Below are 20,768 nucleotides of genomic sequence, written 5' to 3' on the forward strand. Positions count from 1 at the left end.
GCGACATGTCCCACAGAGAAAAAGCCGGCGCGGAGGGGAGAGCGAACGCTGGGACAACGGTCGGCTTTACAGGAGGGTACTGTGAGGTCTCGGCGGAGGGACCCGAGCAAGGAGCCACTGGCTGCCCGAAGCGAGGCCGCACAGCCAGCGCTGGGGCGTTTATATGGATCGGTTAACACGGCCTGGCTCAAAAAGAGGCTTTCAGGAAATAAGGGATAAATACGATTTTAGGTAAGAGAACTTGAGGCCTCTGCGGTCCAGCTGCACGTGCCGGCTCCGGAAGCAGAGGAGCTGGAATCCCCGTACGGCCCAGGCGGCGAGCTCGGGGGCGGCGCTTCTAAGCTCAGCGGCGCCGAGAGTGCCTTGGCCAGCGCCGCGCCGCAGCCAGCCGCCCTCGCATCAGCCCCGGCGCGGACTCCTGCTTTAACAGGCGCTGGAAGCAGGAATCTGCGTTTTCCAGCCCAGGGCCGCCGCAGCTGCACCGCGGGAAGCCTCAACACTGCAGGATTCCAGGGTCCGGCCGGTTTCCGCGCGTGCCGCTCGCTTCCGGCCGGCGCCAGCGCGTCATCACGCGGCGCCGGAAGTGCCTTCGCGCTGCCTTGGAGACGGGACGCGGGGCCCTCGGCTGACACTGCCCGGCTGGCCGCGCCCACCCGGTCGCCATGGAGCTGCCCCCTGGGCCACGAGACGATCCCCGCGCCTGGGACGATGACTCGGAGCCGGAGCCGGAGCCGGACCCCGACGCGCAGGCCGAGGCTTACGTGGCCCGAGTGCTTAGTCCGCCGAAAGCGGGGCAGGCGCCCCTGCGCGCCCCTTTGCTGTCCGCGCCAGTCGCGTCCCCTGGCGCCCTGGAGCCGCGGGCGGCGTCCAAGGGTCCGCCCGTGGGGGTCCCGGGACTGCTCAGCCTTCCTCCGGAGCTGCTGCTCGAAATCTGCGCCTACCTAGACGCGCGCCTGGTGCTCCACGTCCTCCCGCGCGTGTGCCACGCGCTGCGCGACCTCGTGCGTGACCATGTCACCTGGAGGCTACGCGCGCAGCGCCGCGTACGCGCGCCCTACCCAGTTGTGGAAGGTGCGCGCGCCTGGGGGCCGGGGTCGGCTGCCCAAGTTAGGCTGGGGTGCTGTGAGCACAGCCTGGAGCAGGCTTCCTGGTTGTCCTGGCTTGGGTGGACGCTGAGGTAGTCATCGATGGCGACAAAGCCCCTGACCTCTGGGTGCACCATGAGCCAGACGCTTGGGGTCCTGGGTCTGTGGAAATCTACCCTGGAGGGCTGGGGTCCCTGAACTCAGAATCCAGCGATGCTCAGGATTGGGGTCTGGTGGTACCAGGGCCTTCACTGCTGGCTGGGGGTTGACACAGGGACTTGAAGTCTCAGCTGTTGGACTCTCTTGGGGCTCAGAATAAGGCCAAGAATCCTCTGGGTATAGATGCTGAACTAGAACCTGGTGATGCCAAAGCTCCTCATCCTTACAGTCTTGACCTAGGTAGGGGCGAAGCATGGGCCAAAGGCTCAAGCCTCCAACCTTTGATCCAAACCTAGAGGTTTGGATCCCTGGCACCAGCAATCACACCCTAGCCCAGGGTCTAGCCTAGTCTAGAGGCTGGTGGTAATTTCTCCTCTCCCTGAGGTCAGATCCCTGGGGAATAAGACAGCTTGGGGACCTTGAATTGATGGGGCTGTCCTGAACAGCATGACAAACAGTTGCTTGAGCCTCATTATACCACTGAATCTCTGCACCTAGGCCTTGAGTTCTACATCTTGACAAGGCCCCCAGGTTTACAGATACTAATTTGAGAACACTTCCCTGGGTTTGGTTAAGATTATGGAGGCAAAACATCCTAGTTCCGATGTCTAGCCTGAGGGTTGAGGCTGGACCTTAACACCCTGAGGCTATTATCCTCCACATTTGCGTTGGGGTTTGAGGCCTGCAAAGGTGATCCCGAGGCTCCAGTTACCCAATCTTTGGAAACTGGGGTGAGTAGTCCTACCTCCTTGGAAGGTGGGTGGCTGATGGTCCCAAAGCTAGATCCTGGGCCTTCTTGGGTGGGGTGAGGGATCCAAGTGAGGTTTTCTCCAAGTCTGGGGAAGGCTGGGCTTCCTGGAAGCCAAGGGTGGGCTTGGACAGCTGGTGTCGATGTCAGGATTCCTGCCCACTGGGGACCCCACTCCTGATGCCCCACAGAGGAGGACTTTGACTGGCCAACAGCGTGCATTGAGTTGGAGCAACACCTGTCGCGCTGGGCAGAGGATGGGCGCTGGACTGAGTACTTCTGCTTGGCTGATGGGCACTTTGCTTCCATTGACTCGGTCCTGCTGCTCCAGGTGAGGTGGGGGATCGGCGGGGGGGGGGCAGCCAGGGGGGGCCTGGGTGACTCTGACAATACTACCTCTCTTCTCAGGGTGGTGCGCTTTGTTTGTCGGGCTCCCGGGATCGCAATGTCAACCTGTGGGACATGCGGCAGTTGGGGGTAGAGCCCAGCCAGGTTCTAGTCAAGGCCCTGGGAACCGAGAAGAACAGCACCCACAAGGTGAGGGCTTAGGGGGCCAGGTGAGGGCAGGAGGGGGTGAGGCCTGGGGAGGATGCCATGATTAAGGGCATGGGTTTTGGCATCAGATGTAATGGAATTAAACCCTGCTCTGCCATTGTTAGTGTGGCATCGGGTGAGATGTAGGACTTTTGTGGGCCCCTATTTCTCTGTCTAGGGGTCAGTTAGGAGGAGGATGAATGAGATGAATATGCCCTGAGAGCTTCCCTTAGGCTGGAGTACACAGCAGGCACGCTGTAGATGTCAGGTGTACCTTGAGAGGCACAGGGCAGAGCAATGGTGAGGCTGCCCGCCGTGGGGATCACAAAGCTCTGAGCATGGCTGTCATCTCACGAGAAGTGGCCATGGAGGAACACCACCACCACCACCAATCATTGAGGTGGTCTAGGTCGGTGGCCAAGAGCTTGGTCTCAGAGCTAGGCCACTGGGTTCAGATCCCCACTCTGCTACTCCCTGGCTGTGTGACCTTGGGCAAGGGACTCAACCTCTCTGTGCTCCACTGTCCTCATTACAGTACTCTCTCCACAGAGTCTGGGGAAGAATAAGTTAGTCATCAGCCAGTGCTTTGTGCCTATTAGCTCCTGAGGCAGGGGCTGTTTTTTGTGCCCATTTTCCCAATGAAGAACTTGAGGAAGGGCACTTCCCTTGCCCAGGTCATGGAGGGGAGGACCCATCCGTAATCACACTGTTAGGTGGCCTCAGACCACCACTGGTGCTGAGCCTCGCAGGGACCTGACATAGGAATATTATTCTGTGTGGATGTGCACGTCCTGCACTCTGAAGTCAGACAGACCCATAGACCTAAGTCCTAACCTCTACTTGGAGCTGACTTGCTCTGGATTCTTAGGTCAGTTGTCTCCCTCCTCTGACCCTCAATTTTGTTACCTCTGAAATGAGGGATGATGACATGGGTCCGGTCTGCAGGGCTGGGTGTGGTCGCTGGCAGCGCTGGACCACCGCGTGTGCTCTGGTTCCTGGGACAGCACGGTGAAGCTCTGGGACATGGCAGCAGATGGGCAGCAGTTCGGCGAGATAAAGTGTGTGGGGTCCTGGGCAGGGAGGCGGGGCAGGGCTGGGTCCTGCCTACTAACAGCCTGAGCCTTGTGCTCCTTGTGTTCCCAGGGGCAAGGCAGCTGTGCTGTGCTTGTCCTACCGGCCTGACATCCTGGTGACTGGCACCTATGACAAGAAGGTGACCGTCTACGACCCCAGAGGTGGGCTGGGGGCCCTGGAGCCTAGGTGGGGAGAGGAGGGCTGCCTGGAGTCTCCAGGGTCATGCCGGGGAAGGGGACACTTGGACCTCATCCCCGCCTGGCTGGGGTGACGGAGTCATAACAGTTCCTGACCACTCCAAGTGGCCTGTGCTGGGGCAACAAAGACAGCTGGTGGGGAATGGGTGTTGGGGCAGAGGCAGCCTCCTCCACCTGGGTGTTGCAAGGGATGGGAGGGCTCCCAGAGGAGGGTCCTCTGAGTGTCAATACTGTGGGAGGTGGAGCAGCCCCTAAGAACCTTGGTTCCCCACTTCCTAGCTGTCAAGCTTGAACCTCAGTTTCCCCATCTGTAAAATCTGGATAATAACTCTGGCCCCGTAGGGTTAATAGGAGATGACAGAAAGAACCTCAGTGGATTAAACATTAGTTTACATAAGAAGCCTAGGATAAACAGTGCCCAGCATACATGCCTTTTCTGTTGCTTCTTTCTTTATCCATTTGTACTGTAACTGAAGGGCTGGGGGTCTTCACCCAGGTGGAGCCAGAGGGGGTGGGGGGTCACGGTGGAGGCTTGTCTCAGACCCGCCTGCAGGCGGAAGCATTTTATGCTGGGACCTGCTGAGGCCTGCACTGTACTGAGAGCAGATGGGGTTGGGACGGCAGGCGGGAGAGGGTGCTGAGGGCTGGGGGTCCTGGGCGGCCCACCTCCTGCAGGGACAGGACAGGAGAGAGACAGGATCACATGCGGGAAGGGATGCGGGCGGGAAGAGCAGACCAAGGGTTGTACCAGGTGGGATAGGGGCCCTGGGGCCCAGTGGAGGCCGGGCAGCCTCTGAGGGGCTCTGATGTCTCCCTCCTCCCCGCCTCACTCGCGAAGTCGGCCCGGCCCTGCTGAAGAGCAGGCGGCTGCACTCAAGTGCGGTGCTGGCGCTGCTGGCGGACGACCGGCACATCATCTCGGGCAGCGAGGACCACACGCTCGTGGTGTTTGACCGCCGAGCCAACAGCGTCCTGCAGCGACTGCAGGTGGGCCCTCCCCTGGGGCCCAGAGGGACCAGGCTGGGGCTGGGCCTGGCCTCAGCTGCTCTGTCCCGCATCCCTCCCACAGCTGGACTCCTACCTGCTCTGCATGTCCTACCGGGAGCCCCAGCTCTGGGCTGGTGACAACCAGGGCCTGCTGCACGTCTTCGCCAACCACAGTGGCCGCTTCCAGCTTGTCCGGGTCTGCCAGGGTTCCTGCCCATGCCCGACCATCCCCGGGCCTCCTCCCTACCTCGTGACCCCTGGGTGGGCTGACCGTGGGAGAGCCCTTACCTGAGTGTCACCTGTCCCTCCTTTCTGCAGTCTTTTGACGTGGGCCACAGGTCTCAGATCACAGGGATCAAACACTCACTGGGGGCCTTGTACACCACGTCCACTGACAAGACCATCCGGGTGAGGCCCCTAAGACAGGCGCCTCCCTACCCTACCCTACCCCTGGCAGCTGAGGTACACTCATGACCTTTGCCTGTTGGCCCTTGCCAGGTGCACGTGCCCACGGATCCACCAAGGACCATCTGCATGCGAAGCCACAACAATGTGCTGAATGGGGTAAGACCCTGCCTTATGCCCCCTGCCCGGCTGCCCAGAACGCCCCTGACTACCTATGTCCCTGCCCTCCCCAGATCTGCGCTGAGGGCAACCTGGTGGTGGCTGCCTCCGGGGGCCTATCGCTGGAGGTCTGGAGGCTGCAGGCCTGAGCTGCCAGACGTGGAAGTGGCGGTGGATCTGCCGGCCCACAGGCTGGGCCGCAGCCTCTGTTCTCGGGGGACCTTCCCCCGTGTTGGTGCTGTCTTTGCCTTCTCCCAAAGCCCTGAGGCACATGGGGTCCGGGCCATGGTGAGGCAGGGTCCTTGGGCTGTGCCCCACGCCAGGGAAGGTGAGGTTGTTCAGGCCCACCCAGGGGACGGCTCCCTCCCCTGGGCCCTGTTTTTGTTAAGGTTTGGATACCTGCTTTCCCTTGAGAGCGAAAGAGAAATAAACCTGATGTACTGGTGTCACCTGAGGACTCCGCCTGTGCTTGCTTGGGACTGGGATGTGCGGGGCATGTGTCCGTGGAACAGTCATAAAAACCTTGGTGGCAGCCGCTGTTTTATCCAGGTGTAATGTACCTGTTCGAGGGCCTTTCTGCTATCATGGTCACGTGTGTGTGTCACTGGGGAGGGGATGTGGCTGTGTGTTACAGTAACCCTGTGTGCTGGTGGATGGGGGTGTGTGTGAGGAAGAAGGAGACTCTTGAGGATGTGTGCACATTTGTACAATGGCACCTGCGTGTGACATGGAGGGGTGTGTGATGTGTGGTGGCACTCTACCCTAGAGTAGACTGGGACTCTGACCCTAGCTGTGTTTGTGCAGTGGGCCAGGAGATCTACTAACCTACCCCATTGGTGTGGGAGGAAGAGGGGTGGGGAAGGTGCATGCTCTTCCCTCCAGGGGGGCCAGGATGTGTGTGCTGCTGGGGCCACAACCCTAGAGTAGGCAGGGGAGGGAGGCTGTCTGCAGGCCCCCCTCTGCCCCCACTGAAGCCTGGCTAAGCCACGTCCTGAGGATCATTCACTTCATTTTTATTGAGGCCATCTGGGTAGTCAGGGCCATGAAGGTCACAGGATGGTGCAGGGCTTCTTCTCCTTGAAGGGGTTGGTGGCAGCTGGGATGCCCACAAGGAAGGGGTCACTCTTGGCCTGCTCCGTGCAGAACTGCAGCAGGTCGGCAGCCGCCTTGGACACCTGCAGGCCAGCCTGGTCAGTCGGGCCTGGGCTGTCCACCTGCCCCCTCACCCAGACCTGCCCATGCCACCCTGGTCCTCACCTTCACGCGGTCGATGCCTGCCTCCATCCGCAGCTGCTCCACAGCCCGGCGGGCCTGCCCGATGTCGCTGCCAATGGCCACCTTGCTGGACATCTGTGGGGAGAGTGAGCAGGGTCAGAGGCATGAGGTTCAATTCCAGACCCTGAGCCATACAGCTGAGAGTCCCTTAACTGCCTCCTGTGTCCCCCGGGGACTGTGGGAAAGGGGTGGTGGTTCCCCAACCCATCAGGACCACATACTTCAGCTAAGGACTCCGGCTGATTCCTGACTGCTCAGTCCTTCAGCAGCCCGGCTCTGGCTCCCTCCCCTGCCAGCCTGGCCTCTCCTGCCCCCTCCTCCCCTCCCCCCGCAGAGACTTTGAAGCCAGGACACTCATGGAGTGAAATGTCACCACGAGCAGCAGCTGCCTCAGCTGAGGGGGTCCCTGCCCCAGGGGGCCCAGTGGCTGCCCTGGTGTCACATGTCACCTTGGCTGGGGGAGTGGAGGGGGCCCCAGCCTCTTACTGCCCTGGTTAAACCTCAACTAATGGGCCCCAATAAGCCTCTTTTGGCAGCCTCTGCACCACCCACCCCCCCCCCCGCCAATACAGAGTATACCCTGGCTCAGGTGCAGCCCTGCCTCTCCACTCCATCTACACTTATCCACAGATAACTCTGTCCACTTGCTTATGCTGATGGCTTCCTCTGTCCCCATCCTAGTACCTTCCCTGATTTCAGATCCATCCAAAGAACTTCCTGCCTGCTCAGTCTGTCATCCTGGTGTCTCAGGTGTTTGCTGGTAGCTCAGCTGAACTCAGGACTATCTACCCCCTCCAGCCCCGCCCCCAAACTCATCACCATCCACTCAAATGCCCTGGGGCCCAAATCTTGGAACTCCTTCAATCCTCCCTTTCTGGAGTCCCGACATCTGATTCTTTCTCAGGACCCATCAGATCGACTTCAAATTAGGTTCTCAGTCTGGTCACTCCATGTCTGTTGGCATGTCCCAGGTCCTGCTCCCACCTCTGTGGCCGGGACCAGTGCAGTCGCCTCTGCCCTCGTCCCCCCTGCCCTGCCCTTCCCCACTGCCTCCATTCTCAAGGCAGCCAGTGGGGTCTGGTAAAAAAGAAATCACTTTACAACATGGATAAACCTTGAGGTCAGGTCATATATTAAGTAAAACAAGCCAGCCACAAAATGACCAATAACCTATGATCCTATGTGCGGTCCCTAGAGGAGTCAAATTGAGAGACAGAAAGTAGATGGTGGGGTGGTCAGCACTGGGAGAGGGAGGGGAGGGAGATTTAGTGTTTAATGGGGACAGTTTCAGTTTCGGATGATGAAAACACTTCAGAGATGGATGGCGGTAACGTTTGTACAACAACATGAGTGTGCTTAATGCCATAGAACTATACACTTTATTATTTTTTTAATTTTTTATTTATTTATGATAGTCAGAGAGAGAGAGAGAGAGAGGCAGAGACACAGGCAGAGGGAGAAGCAGGCTCCATGCACCAGGAGCCCGACGTGGGATTCGATCCCGGGTCTGCAGGATTGCGCCCTGGGCCAAAGGCAGGCGCTAAACCGCTGCGCCACCCAGGGATCCCAGAACTGTACACTTTAAAATGGTTATGATGGGGCAGCCCGGGTGGCTCAGTGGTTTAGTGCCACCTTCAGCCCAGGGCCTGATCCTGGAGGCCCGGGATCAAGTCCCACGTCAGGGTCCCTGCATGGAGCCTGCTTCTCCCTCTGCCTGTGTCTCTCTCTCTCTCATGAATAAATAAATAAAATCTTTAAAACAATAAATAAATAAAATGGTTACACGTTTTATGTTTTATATAAATATAAATACACATACGTATACATATTGTGTATATATGTATACGTAAATAAAATTTTTATTTTTAAATATTTTTTATTTTTAAAAAATAAAAAAAATGACTTAATACAAGTTTTAAAAATTGGAAAAAAAAATCGGAGTGTTTCAGTCCTTTTTAAAACTCTCCAATGGTTTCCCAGCCTCTTAGAATAAACCATCTTCCTTACTACAGCTGAGGGCACTCTGCTCTAGTACCTTCTATCTGCTCTGAATTCACTTTTTTTACAGGTTTTATTTTTAAGTCACCTCTACATCCAATGTGGGGCTTGAAGTCACAACCTCGAGATCAAGAATCACATGCTTCACTGACTGGGCCAGCCAGGCACCCCCGAATTCACTGATCAACCTCTTTCCCTCCTTCATTCCTCATGGATCACCCTCATGCCCTCGTGTGGGCTCATTCATTTGTTCAGCCTATGTGCTGAGATCACAGTATGTGCTTGCCACTGCATAGAGTAAGAGAAACAGGAGTGAAACCAGACAATCCTGCTCACAAGGAGCAGCCGTTCTAATTAGGGAGGGACACGCAAAAGCAAACAAAATGTATCAAGTGCTTTGAAAGACAATGACAAGGGATGCATGCGTGGCTCAAAGGTTTAGAGCCTGCCTTTGGCCCAGGGCATGATCCTGGAGACCCAGGATCCAGTCCGACATCAGACTCCCTGCATAGAGTCTGCTTCTCCCTCTGCCTGTGTCTCTGTCTCTCTCTGTGTCTCATGAATAAATAAATAAAATCTTAAAAAAAAAAAAAAAAAGAAAGACAATGACAAGCAAGGTAAGGGTGGAAACAGGTGATAGGAGCAGGCCTCTTGGATGAGGTAGTATTTAGACAGAGGCTCAGAGGACAAGGAGCTTGAGAAGAGGGTTTCCAGGCAGAGGGAATAGCAGGTGCATCATCCCTTGGTCAGGAGATGAGCTTGGCGGGTTCTAGGAGAGCGAGGAGGCCAGTGTGGCTGGAGAGGAGGAAGTGAGGGCCAGTGGAGAGAGATGAGGGAATGGAGGGAATTGAGCAGGCATCTTCACAGGCCAGGGTGAAGACCTTAGGTTTTACTCCGAGGGAGAAGCCACCATAAGAGAGTTTTAAAAGGAATGATGTATCTGGCTTCTGTTTAATGAGCTCTCTGGCCACAGCTGGGAGATGGATTGGAGGGAAGGTAGCCCAGCGTGGAGGCTGAGAGAATGGAGAGAAGCATCTGGATACAAATACCCAATCAGAATGTTGTACATCTAAAACTAATAGAATATGTTAATTTTATCTCAATAATAATAAAAAGGCACCTGGAATTGGGACCTATTTTGTGGGCAGAACTTGGCGGAGGTGCTGAGGGATGGGTGAGAACAAAGGAGAGAGGTCAAGCTCAGTTCTCCAGTGTTGGGTCTACTAGGTGCATGGAGGGCTTATTTGCTGAGTTGAGGGCTTTTTGATGAGATGTGGAAGACTGCAGGGAGATCAGCGTTAAGTGGAGTGGGAGCTGAGGTGGTGAGTTTGAGATCCAAGTGGGGACTGTCAAAAATGTCAGGGAGGATGTTCTCTTCCTCCAGTTAAGTGGGCTAATCTCTGACCTCAGAACTTTTGCACTGGCAGTTCTCTTTCCCATTGGGGGATGGTGGGGGAAAGGCCTCCCCAAATCTGCACATATGGGGCCTTTCTTGGCTTTCTGGCCTTGGCTCAAATGTCACCTCCTTGGTGTCCTTCCCTAACCACCTGTCCCTGCAAATAAGGCCATCAACCCCTTCAACCACCCCTACCTCAAAAACACATCATGTTTGAATCCTCAATAGCACTAATCACTATTGTGGTTAGCTTTACTAGCTCCCCAATCAAACTATGGACTCCAGGAGGGCAGGGTCTGCATCTTGTTCACTGATAAATCTGAGTCGCCAAACACAGAGCCCAACGTATGATATAGACTCCATAAATTATAAAGTGCCTGGTTAAAAGATTCCCCCTGGACCAAACCCTATGCAGGGCTAGGAGGACCCATGAGATACAGACCTCACCTTCGAGGGTCTCACAGTCTTGCTGGAGGGAAAGAGAGGTCAGCCCTGGATCCCAGAGGAGGTCCCTTACCCAGAGGACGGTCAGGGAAGGCTTCCCAGAAGTGACGGCCGCAACTACCAGGGGAAGACCAGAGGGTTACGCAGCATGTGGAGGCTCTGGTACGGACAGCGATCACTACACCATTTGATGAGAGACGCTCAGGGCCAGAAATTATCTGACATTTCCTGATGACTCGAATCCTGTCCTAGGGCGACGTCTAAGAAGCCATCCTCCTTCCCAAAGGGACAGAAACGAATGGGAAAGCGCCGCGCAACGCGGTGGGTCTCCAGCAGGCGGCAGTGAAAGCAGGACTCTTCATTCATCTCGGGCTGACAAGACGCGAAACAGGCAATAACGGCTCCTCGCGGCTTCCATATTACGGAAACGCATGCGCAAACATGGCCGCGCCCTGGATTGTGGGGCTCAAAGAGTCACGTGACTGAGCAACTTCCCGTCCCCTTCTGCAGGTTTTCCAGAGCCCTACTTCCTGCACTGTCATATAGAAGCGCGTGCCGGGGCTTAGTGCGTTTCGAGGCCGCTGGAGGCCTGGTCTGGGCGGCTGTGATCTGAGAGTGCGGCCGCGGGAGCATGGAGGGTCTTCCGGAAGGGAAGGCACCCGCGGCGGCGCTGGCCGCTGTGCTGAAGCATAGCTCGGCGCTGCCCTCCGAGAGCTCCCAAGTCCGAGGCTACGACTTCAGCCGCGGCGTGGACTACCGTGCGCTACTGGAGGCCTTCGGCACCACTGGCTTCCAGGCCACCAACTTCGGGCGCGCAGTGCAGCAAGTCAACGCCATGGTGAAGCCTGGGGCGGAACTTCCTGGGTTGAGGGGGTGTGGCCTCCAGTAGCGGCAATGCGGTACTGGGGGGCGGGGCTCCCTTGAGAAGGAGGCGTGCCCTTTGTCGGGCGGCCCAATAGGTGGAGAGAGGCAGGGTCCATTCTGGGCAGCGGTTTCCGTGCTGGGGAGAGGACCTTGTGCCTCCCCATCTCCATAGCATCCTACCATCAGGATGAGGTTGGGACTGATGCTAGATAGGAGGCGGGTTGTAGGTAAGGAGTGAAGTGTTCTGAACGGTGCGGTTGAGGAGGAGCCTCAGTCAGGGCGGGGTCTGGGCTCAGATTTGCTTTTTCCAAAGGGGAAAGTGACCAGGCCTGCAGAGGTAGTGCTCTCCAGTTCCTTGAAAGGGGAATAAAACCTGAGCGCGTGCCTTGAGATTTGGGCGGTGAATGGGGCCGAGCCTGCGCAGGGGGCGTTCGTTCCTTGGCTTCAGGTATTCCAAGTAGAAGTGTTTCCTTATTCCTGAGTGGGCAGGCCCCGGGGCTGGAGTCTGATCCTGAAACCCACTTGGAGCCCTCGGGCTAGAGTTTGGGGCCAGAGGGTAACTTGACTCTGCCCTTACACCTAGATAGAGAAGAAACTAGAGCCGCTGTCGCAGGATGAAGACCAGCATGCAGACCTGACCCAGAGCCGCCGCCCACTTACTGGCTGCACCATTTTTCTGGGCTACACATCCAATCTCATCAGTTCAGGCATCCGTGAGACCATCCGTTACCTCGTGCAGCACAACATGGTGGGTACCTGGCGGGGTTGTGGACTTGGCCTCTCTAGGTCTTATGGGCAATAAAAATTATTGGCCACTTAAATGACAGGGAGACAGGATTGTTTTAAGCGGAGGAACAGGATCTTTTATTTTGCAGTAGAGATTTTCCCAAGGGTCACTGGATTAGTGTTGGGAATGAGGAGCCCTACCTGGCATGACGGCAGGGCCCCTCTTCCTGGGCTAACCTGATTTGTGGCTGCAGGTGGACGTCTTAGTGACCACAGCTGGCGGTGTGGAGGAAGATTTTATCAAGTGCCTGGCACCCACGTACCTGGGCGATTTCAGTCTCAGGGGGAAGGAGCTACGTGAGAACGGGATCAACAGGTTCGGGGCCCTGAGTGATGCTGGGCAAGGGAGCTGGGCTGAGGATCCTGGGGCCCGATGCCCACATGCCTCATGTTCCGCAGGATTGGAAACCTACTGGTGCCCAATGACAATTACTGCAAGTTTGAGGACTGGTTGATGCCCATTCTGGACCAAATGGTGCTGGAGCAGAACACAGAGGTGGGGCAGGAGCACCCTGGGGGTCGGTGTGGAACTGAGGCGGCCCTGCTGGCTGAAGTCAATGTCTCCTCCTAGGGTGTGAAGTGGACACCTTCCAAGATGATTGCCCGACTGGGCAAGGAGATCAACAACCCAGAATCAGTGTATTACTGGGCCCAGAAGGTGAGGGACTAGGTAGGGCAAGGGTACCAGGCCTTGGCACATGTTAGCTTGTTTCACCTTCATAGCCACCTGGAGAACCATTTCATCATCTCCACTCTTAGGTGAGGAAGCCAACACAGATGTTAGTTTGTCTGAGGCTGCGGTCCAGCAGTGGGAGTAATGAGAGCTACCATTCTCCACTGGTTTTGTCTGGTTTCATCACATATGCTTCATCTGTGATGGAGATGCTGTTGCAGTCTCCATTTTACAGTTGAAGAAGCTAAGGCCTAGAGAACTTAGTAAGCATCCTGCCTAGAATCAGGCAGAGAGGAGGGGATGCCACTGGGATGGGGGCCAGTCTGCCTCTGCTGGGCTCTGAGCTTGTTGCTCTCATCTTGCTGTTCCCTAGAACCACATCCCCGTGTTGAGCCCAGCGCTCACAGATGGCTCCTTGGGCGACATGATCTTCTTCCATTCCTACAAGAACCCAGGCCTGGTCCTGGACATTGTTGAGGGTGAGGTGCTAGGGCCACAGAGGAGCAGGGGAGGTGGGGTGGCTGTGTCCACTGCCTGACCACAATGCTCTTCTCCCAGACCTGCGACTCATCAACACACAGGCCATCTTTGCCAAGCGCACTGGGATGATCATCCTGGGCGGGGGTGTGGTCAAGCACCACATCGCCAATGCCAACCTCATGGTGAGTGGGGACACAGTAGCCGGTTCCTAGTGAGGGTGGCACTCGGGCTTGCCATACAGACCTGTGCTAAGCCTACGCCATGTGCCAGGGCAACAACTGTAGACTAGATAGGCCAGGATCCCTGTCCTCCTGGACTGATGTTCTAGTCAGGGAGATAGGTGGCAAGCAAGTGATGTGCATGTCACGGGGCAGTTAGCTGCTGTGGGAAAAAAAATGAGGGATGACAAGTGCAAGAGAAAGAGAAAGGAGTGCTGTTCAGAAAAGGGAAGTTCTGGGAAAGACAGCCTGTAAACAGAAAACAGCCAGTGCAAAGGCTCTGAGGTGCCTGAATTAAATCAAGGGACAGTTAGCAGGCCAGTGAAGGGGACCGAGACAATTAGCAGCAGGAGCCTGGCCTCTAGGGCTGCCAGTTGAGTGCTTATAGGTGCACCCTGGCCTCTATAGGGGGAACAAATGGCAGGTCTTGGTAAGGAACGATGGGGCCAGGATAGGAATCTTCTTTGTATTTGGTGGCAGCCCCTGCAGATGTGGGAGAGTTGTTGCTACATGGTTGGTGCTTTTGGGGCAGCTTTGCCCATTGACCCTATCAACCTCCAGCCTCACACTGCTCTTGCATTGGCGTGGGGCCCCCCTTCCTACAGAGTGAGGGGCCACTATGAGCTTTGTTCATGCAGGACACGTCCCCCAGCCTCTCTAGCTAGTGCTGTCCCCTTTCCTGTCTCCAGTGACTGGCTGACCAGCTCACCATGCCTCTCCCCACAGCGGAATGGGGCTGACTATGCTGTCTACATCAACACGGCCCAGGAGTTTGATGGCTCGGACTCTGGTGCCAGGCCTGACGAAGCTGTCTCTTGGGGCAAGATCCGGGTGGATGCACAGCCGGTCAAGGTGAGGGCCAGTCAACTGGCCAGGGTGCGGTCTCCCAGAGTGTAACCACAGATCCTGTGGTTCACCCAGGTCCCCTCTGCAGGTCTATGCTGATGCCACCCTGGTCTTCCCCCTGCTTGTGGCTGAAACCTTTGCCCAGAAAAGAGATGCCTTCATGCCTGAGAAGAATGAAGACTGAATGGCTACAGCTCCAGGAAGTCTCCCCCTCCTCTATTTATTAGCTTGCACACCTGGTCCCTCCCTCACTCCTTGGTCAGCTGCGTGTCTAGAATAAATGGTCTCAGTCATCCTTCTGAGTCTGCGTCTGTGTCCTTGGTAACAACAGGTCCTCCACCTTCAGCCTGTGCCACCCTCAGCCTCATAAGCCTCCTCCCGCCAGCAATGGACGCTGCCCCCCATGGCAGTCAGCAGGCAGGGCTCCGTGGGGTGGTAGGCCAGTGACTGTACCACGCCGGGACCCACAGGAAGGGCCAGTGCCAGGGCACCCTGTGGAGTGAAGGGGTGGGGGGTGGTTATAGTGTGTCTCTCCCCTGACCTTTAGCCACCCACCTCTAATTGCTTCCCAGGCACTACAAACTTGATCTGCCCCCAAATGAACCCCGCAGTTATTCCACCCTCCCTGGTGCTCAGGCCAATCATCTTGGGAGTCTTCCTCTTTTATACCTCCTACCCCTTTATCAGTAAGTGCCCCCTGGCCCTGCCTTTAGACCATATCCAGACTCCACATTCAAAGCCACAACTTGCTCCAATCCTGTGGTGTCTGTTCCCAGCTTCTCTCTACACCTGCTGCCATCCGGGCTCTACAGGCCACTGGGCTGCCTCCGTGCTCACTTCTTTCATCACCTTGCAGTCACCACTCAGCACATATGGTCTGTCCCACAAGCAGGCCCCAGATTTCTCTTCCCACTTCAAAATGTCCCTTCATGTGCCCTCTCCTCCAGGGTAGATTCTAGTCTAGTAGACTCTTGAGAAGCATGCAGGGCTCTGGCATGTTCTTAGTTGCCAGAGAGAGCCAGCCCCTCAGGTCTCCAAGGCCACCTCCCCCCCCCCCCCCCCCCCCCCCCCCCCCGATTCCTCCATCCTCTTAGGAGGATTACTTTCCCTGGCCAAGCCCTGGCCCTACCCCATTAGGCTAGAAGTGTCTATTCCCAGCCTGACATCCCCACCAGGCTTGAGACACATCAGGACAGGGCTCACAGGACTTGGGATTAGAAACCACGGGGATGCTCAGAGGCAGCTTAGGTTTCTTGAACCACAGCCCCATCTCAGCTGGGGTCCAATGTGGCTATTGGCCTTGTTCCACCAGGGTCAGTCCCAGCGTCTTTCTGTCTCCTGATCAAAGTGTACCACACCTCCAGGCCTTAGTATGCACTGTTCCCTCTGCCAGGCATGCCCTTCCTGTTTGTCCTCTCACTCACTCCTCTAAGCCTCTGGCGCTAATAGCATTCCCTTTTGCAGGTGTGGGAGTGGTGAAGGTAAAGACAGGGCAGGCACCCTGGTGAGGAGTTGGGATGAGGAGGCTCACCTCTACCAGGTCCCAGAAGTACACCTTTCCATCCTCGGAGCAGCTGACCACGTGTGTGTCACGCTCACTCAGGCAGCAGTCCAGCTTGTACTCCTGGTTCTTGTGGCCTGTGTACCTGTGGGTAGGTGGAGTTAGGAGGGCTTGGGTCTTAGCAGGGGTTGGGGAGGGACCCCACGACCCTGAGAACTCACTCGCCCAGCAGCTCCCCTGTGTCCTTGTCTAGAAGCCGCAACGTGGAGTCCAAGCTGGACACCAGGGTGCACTGCCCATCCCGACTAAAGCAGGTACAAGTGATAGGACCTGAGGGGTGGGGAGGGGTGCAGGTGGGTGAGGCTGGGGCCCCCTTTGTTGCCCCCCTCCCAGCCCTGTCTGCCCCACAATCCTGCCATACTCACTGCTCACATAGTCTGAGAAGAGCTGCCCCATCCTCAGGTCATAGCGCCTCACCCGGCCGTCAACGGAGCTGCAAGAGGATGGATCCACCTGAAGCATCAACTCGGGGCAGTAGGTCCATGGCTCCCCGTACTCTCCCTGACCCTGCCAGGACCCTTAGGGTGGGGAGGTGCTGGGCTTGCCCTTCATGTGCACTCTTCACTGTCAGGCTCACACTCAAGACTTCGCCGTGGAAAATAAGCATTGGTAGTAATTCATGAGTGGAATTCCAGGGCACTAGCTTTGAGACTTATACCCAGGGCCAATCAGGACCTACTCCATCTGTTTTTGATATGTACTAAGTATCCTCTCTGTGCTAGTCCTTGGGACACAGCTGCAACAAAGCTAGGAACACTTTCTTCCATCAAAGAGCCTTGCTGACTGAGAGTCATCTACGAAGGTCACCCCAAGGAGGTGACCTCTAAACTGGGACTTGATAAGGAGACAAACACGTGTGGTCCAGGAGGAGATGTGTGGGAACAGATGAGGCAATAGACTGGGCAGCCCAAACTAGTGGGAATGGCACTCCTTTGCATTGTGGCAGCAAAAGGGCAGCCTTTTTTGGGAATTTTAATTATTTGCCTCTTGCAACCAGAATATTAACCCTATGTGGGCAGAGATTTTTTTCCTATTTTATCCACTGCTGAGTGTTCACTGACTAAAAAAGTGGTATGCAAGAGATGCTCAAAAACACTTTCAGTAGAAAGGGAGTCCAGGTAGAGGAAGAGCAATTGCAAAGGTCCTGAGATGAGAGCATGATTAGTATATTAAGAGAAATGAGACCTGGATTGAATAAAAGCTAAAAGATCGGCAGAGACCAGACTGTGCAGGGCCTTGTAAGCTAAGGTGAGAAGAGTTGCTTTTATTTTTTTTTTTTATTTTTTTTTTAATTTTTATTTATTTATGATAGTCACAGAGAGAGAAAGAGAGAGGGGCAGAGACACAGGCAGAGGGAGAAGCAGGCTCCATGCACCGGGAGCCCGATGTGGGATTCGATCCTGGGTCTCCAGGATCGCGCCCTGGGCCAAAGGCAGGCGCCAAACCGCTGCGCCACCCAGGGATCCCGAAGAGTTGCTTTTAATCTGAGTAGAGAGGCAGCAGTGATCCCCGGGGGCACCAGCAGAGGGGTGAGGTCCTGGCTCCACTCACCCTGACAGGACCTCATGGTCTGACACTTTCACACTGGATATGCCATCCCTGGCTTCGTCCAGTGTCTGCACCGGCTCAGGCCTCCGAGATCGGCAGTCCCAGCATCGTATGCTGGAATCAATAGAGCCTGTGAGGACCAGCATGAGGTAGAAGTCAGGTTTGGGCAGCAGGGGCAGTACCCTGCCTAGGCCCCAGACTCACCAGACAGGATGACCGTAGCCTCTTCATTAAACTGGACCGTGTTCACCTTCTGAGAAACAGGAATTGCCACTCAGAGGAAGCTGGACTTTGGAAAACTGAGATTAAGGCAGGGTTCCTGATGCAAGTTAAAGCAAGGGAATGGGGGGGTGGGGGAGGCGTTGGATATAAAAATGCCAAAACTTAAAAAATAAATAAATAAATAAAGCAAGGGCAAAGGAGGGGTGCCTGGGTGGCTCAGTTGGTTAAGTGTCTGCCTTCGGCTCACTTTCTAGGGTCCTGGCTCAGGTTCTGGGTTCTCAGGGTTCTGGGATCGAGTCCCCTGTTGGGCTCCCTGCTCAGTGGGGAGCCTGCTTCTCCCTTTACCTCTGTTGTTCCCCCTTGCTCATGTTCTCTCTCAAATAAAAAAAAAAAAAAAAAAAAAGAGGGGGGGTGGGGAGGTGAAAGGTTTTGGGGAAATTGCATGCTGGGCCACTGGGAAAGGATCCTCACTCTGTAATAGGTGGGGGTGGAAGGAGTCTTTGTCATCACCTACACGATAATGCGGGCCTTCTCTGACATCAAGGCTCTAATGAGGGCTCTTCTTGTTTGTACTCACCCCCGCGTGGCCCCGGAATTTGCGAACGACCTGCCCCGATGCCACATCCCACAGCACCACCGCCTTGTCCCCGCCGCCGGAGCAGAGACTACTGTTGTCAAACGAGCTAGAGGACAGAGGAAGGAAGGTCAGTGCTGACCTCAGATCCCGACCTCTGCACCGGATCACGCGGCCTGGCCGCCCACCCACCGCCCCAACTGCTCACCCGGCCGCGTCCAGCACCTCGTAGCCGTGGCCACTGTACGTCCTCAGCAGCGTCCCTCGCAACGGATTCCACAGCTTCAGGGTCTTGTCGCTGCCGCACGTCAGACAGTAATTGCCATCCACTGGGGAACAGCAGGAAGGGATCAGAGGGCTGCGGACCTCAGAAGGCAGGAGAACCCGGAATGAAGAGCGAGCTCACCATTAAATCGTACAGCTCGCACTGCCCCCTGCCCGCAGTCCAGGGTCTTCACCCGTTTTTGCGGCAGCTCCGGGCCCCGTGGTTTTGGCTCAGGGAAAGCCATCGTTTTTGGGACCCCTTCGTCGCCGCCTTACATCGGTTTGCCCCGGAGCTTCCGAACCCTCGGAACCCACGCTTGGATGTAACCTTATTGTCTTCCGTAGTCTACTTCCTATTTCTCACTTCCGGTTCAAAGGTTTGGCTTTTTCGGGATAATATTGGGAATACCGAAGTCTGATTCCAGCTCCCAGGTTTCTTTCCCCACTTCTTGTTTTCAAGGAACATTTTTGGTCTCTTCTAATTCTGTCCCCCGGCTTGGAGGAGTCCTGGCCCCCGCCGCCAGGAACGGAAGCTCGAAGACCGAGGGTGTCACTCCAAAAGCCACCCTCCGTTTCTGCGCCGGAAGCTGCAACTCCCGCAGCGGAAGAGGCACGACCTCCGACCTGCCATGTCCACTAACAACATGTCGGACCCGCGAAGGCCGAACAAAGTGCTCAGGTGAGGACCCCGACGTCATGGGAACAGGGCTCGGGCTGTGGGGCGAGGCCCAGGGAAGCGCTTGTCCATTTCGGGGGCGGGACTCGAGTGCCTCTGACCCTTGAGCCTGCCGCAGGTACAAGCCCCCGCCGAGCGAGTGTAACCCGGCCTTGGACGACCCGACGCCGGACTACATGAACCTGCTCGGCATGATCTTCAGCATGTGCGGCCTCATGCTCAAGGTGGGCGGCACCGGGTTTCCTCCGGCATCGCTTCGCCTGACAGCGAAGCCCGTGGGGGCAGCGGATTCGGAACCGGGCGGGGCCCGCGCTAGGGGGCGGGGCTTGGGCCTGGCCGGGGGCGGGGCTTAGGTGCTGCTGGGCGGAGAAAGCCGGAGCGCGGGAGGGAAGGAAGGTAGGGGTGGGTACCCGAGAGGTCAGTTTGAAGGCGGGGCCAGGTTTTAAAGCAATTTGGAGGGGCCTCCTGGAGAAAGGATGGGGTTCTTAGCATCACAAGTTATGTCACAGGCCAGTCTTAGGCCTGAGGTTATGTGCTGGGGTCAGAGACGCAGGCCAAGAGAGTAGGACGAGAAACTGGGTACCTGGAGTAGGCTACGGGATTCTTGGGAATGAGGGCCAGGCTGTATCCGGCGGAATCAGTGGGTTGGAACCTGTGCCTGGGGTTGGAACCCCTCTGGAGGCTCATTAGTGTGCCTGTCACTGACCAAATACCCCCATCCACCTTCCTTTCCCCAGCTGAAGTGGTGCGCGTGGGTGGCCGTCTACTGCTCCTTCATCAGCTTTGCCAACTCCCGGAGCTCTGAGGACACTAAACAAATGATGAGTAGCTTCATGTGAGTCTAGGCCTAGAGACGGAGGACTCCTGAGTAGTTGGAGAGGGGGACCCAAGCCTGCCTGGACTGACACCTCTTTCCCTTTTCAGGCTGTCCATCTCTGCTGTGGTCATGTCATATCTGCAGAACCCGCAGCCCATGACACCCCCCTGGTGATGTCAGCCTAGGACTTCTCTCTACACATTCCCCCAGGCCTGGCCCCTGGCTGCTCAGCCTCTGCCCTCAGCTGCTGTCCTGGGCTCCCCTGAATGAGGTAGTCTCCGGGCTTGCAGCTGAATGGAGGGAACCTGACCCTTTCCCTGGGATTCTACTTCTGCTGGGCAGAGGGGAATACCTTAGGCCTACCCTCCTGCCTGCCTTCCCCACCCTGCCTGCTGCTGGGGGAGATGCTGTCCATGTTTCTACGTGTATCTACTCGTCTTTTTTGTTGTTGTTTAAACCAGTTAATAATAAAATTTTGCATTCTGGCTGTTCTTTGCGACCTCTCTCTTCTGTGCATTTGTGGGTGCTCTTCCTGGTGGGGGAAGGGCTTCAGATCCTCCAACTCAGTCAGGCCTATGGTGGGCCTCTAGCCTGGAGCCTTCTGGTCGTTCACTTGCTTATTTCACAAGCCTTGTGACTTAAGTCAGCTGCCAGAGACAGGACAGTGATCCCTGTCCTCTGGCAACTCAGCAGATGAGCTCTGCTAACCTGAGGAATGTGGGCTTTGATTTTCTTATCAGACTAATCGTGTAATATCTGAACTGGATGGACTAATAGG

General features: G+C 56.2%; 5 protein-coding genes across 13 annotated transcripts; 3 read left to right on the forward strand and 2 right to left on the reverse strand.

The window, feature by feature from the left end:
• The first annotated feature begins 569 nt into the window (after positions 1 to 569).
• FBXW9 (F-box and WD repeat domain containing 9) lies at positions 570 to 5,797 on the forward strand. Of its 2 annotated transcripts, XM_072787145.1 has the most exons (10): positions 578 to 1,071; positions 2,184 to 2,323; positions 2,401 to 2,529; positions 3,472 to 3,584; positions 3,670 to 3,761; positions 4,636 to 4,784; positions 4,867 to 4,980; positions 5,103 to 5,192; positions 5,283 to 5,348; positions 5,423 to 5,797. In XM_072787145.1, exons 1-10 carry the CDS (start codon positions 663 to 665, stop codon positions 5,495 to 5,497), a joined length of 1,377 nt encoding a protein of 458 aa, XP_072643246.1. In that variant the 5' UTR covers positions 578 to 662; the 3' UTR covers positions 5,498 to 5,797. The 2 variants fall into 2 exon arrangements, with proteins under 2 accessions (XP_072643247.1, XP_072643246.1); XM_072787146.1 differs by lacking the exon at positions 5,103 to 5,192 and having other exon boundaries at positions 570 to 1,071.
• A 543-nt stretch (positions 5,798 to 6,340) lies between these two features.
• On the reverse strand, positions 6,341 to 11,336 carry GNG14 (G protein subunit gamma 14). 3 transcript variants are annotated; one of them, XM_072787159.1, is made up of 3 exons: positions 10,465 to 11,336; positions 6,606 to 6,698; positions 6,341 to 6,523 (listed from the first exon to the last, which is right to left on the reverse strand). In XM_072787159.1, exons 2-3 carry the CDS (start codon positions 6,696 to 6,698, stop codon positions 6,398 to 6,400), a joined length of 219 nt encoding a protein of 72 aa, XP_072643260.1. In that variant the 5' UTR covers positions 10,465 to 11,336; the 3' UTR covers positions 6,341 to 6,397. The 3 variants fall into 3 exon arrangements, with proteins under 3 accessions (XP_072643260.1, XP_072643259.1, XP_072643258.1); XM_072787158.1 differs by having other exon boundaries at positions 10,460 to 11,336; XM_072787157.1 differs by having other exon boundaries at positions 10,535 to 11,332.
• Positions 10,890 to 14,623, forward strand: DHPS (deoxyhypusine synthase). Of its 6 annotated transcripts, XM_072787150.1 has the most exons (10): positions 11,535 to 11,552; positions 11,639 to 11,773; positions 11,909 to 12,073; positions 12,306 to 12,427; positions 12,511 to 12,607; positions 12,683 to 12,769; positions 13,158 to 13,263; positions 13,343 to 13,446; positions 14,209 to 14,334; positions 14,417 to 14,623. In XM_072787150.1, the coding sequence occupies exons 3-10, from the start codon at positions 12,071 to 12,073 to the stop codon at positions 14,510 to 14,512; spliced, it is 741 nt and encodes a 246-aa protein (XP_072643251.1). In that variant the 5' UTR covers positions 11,535 to 11,552; positions 11,639 to 11,773; positions 11,909 to 12,070; the 3' UTR covers positions 14,513 to 14,623. The 6 variants fall into 6 exon arrangements, with proteins under 6 accessions (XP_072643248.1, XP_072643253.1, XP_072643252.1 ...); XM_072787147.1 differs by lacking the exons at positions 11,535 to 11,552; positions 11,639 to 11,773 and adding an exon at positions 10,890 to 11,299; XM_072787152.1 differs by lacking the exons at positions 11,535 to 11,552; positions 11,639 to 11,773 and adding an exon at positions 10,902 to 11,299 and having other exon boundaries at positions 13,343 to 13,464; positions 14,291 to 14,334.
• WDR83 (WD repeat domain 83) lies at positions 14,518 to 19,461 on the reverse strand. Its single transcript, XM_072787154.1, has 9 exons — positions 18,640 to 19,461; positions 18,442 to 18,562; positions 18,237 to 18,342; positions 17,642 to 17,690; positions 17,441 to 17,567; positions 16,255 to 16,322; positions 16,051 to 16,159; positions 15,860 to 15,974; positions 14,518 to 14,820 (listed from the first exon to the last, which is right to left on the reverse strand). The coding sequence occupies exons 1-9, from the start codon at positions 18,740 to 18,742 to the stop codon at positions 14,671 to 14,673; spliced, it is 948 nt and encodes a 315-aa protein (XP_072643255.1). The 5' UTR covers positions 18,743 to 19,461; the 3' UTR covers positions 14,518 to 14,670.
• WDR83OS (WD repeat domain 83 opposite strand) lies at positions 18,425 to 20,482 on the forward strand. The gene is made up of 4 exons (XM_072787156.1): positions 18,425 to 19,176; positions 19,292 to 19,397; positions 19,911 to 20,008; positions 20,098 to 20,482. Exons 1-4 carry the CDS (start codon positions 19,127 to 19,129, stop codon positions 20,162 to 20,164), a joined length of 321 nt encoding a protein of 106 aa, XP_072643257.1. The 5' UTR covers positions 18,425 to 19,126; the 3' UTR covers positions 20,165 to 20,482.
• Positions 20,483 to 20,768: the final 286 nt, after the last annotated feature.

This window comes from Canis lupus, chromosome 19 (assembly GCF_048164855.1).
Source record: "Canis lupus baileyi chromosome 19, mCanLup2.hap1, whole genome shotgun sequence".
NCBI classification, from domain to species: Eukaryota; Metazoa; Chordata; class Mammalia; order Carnivora; family Canidae; genus Canis; species Canis lupus.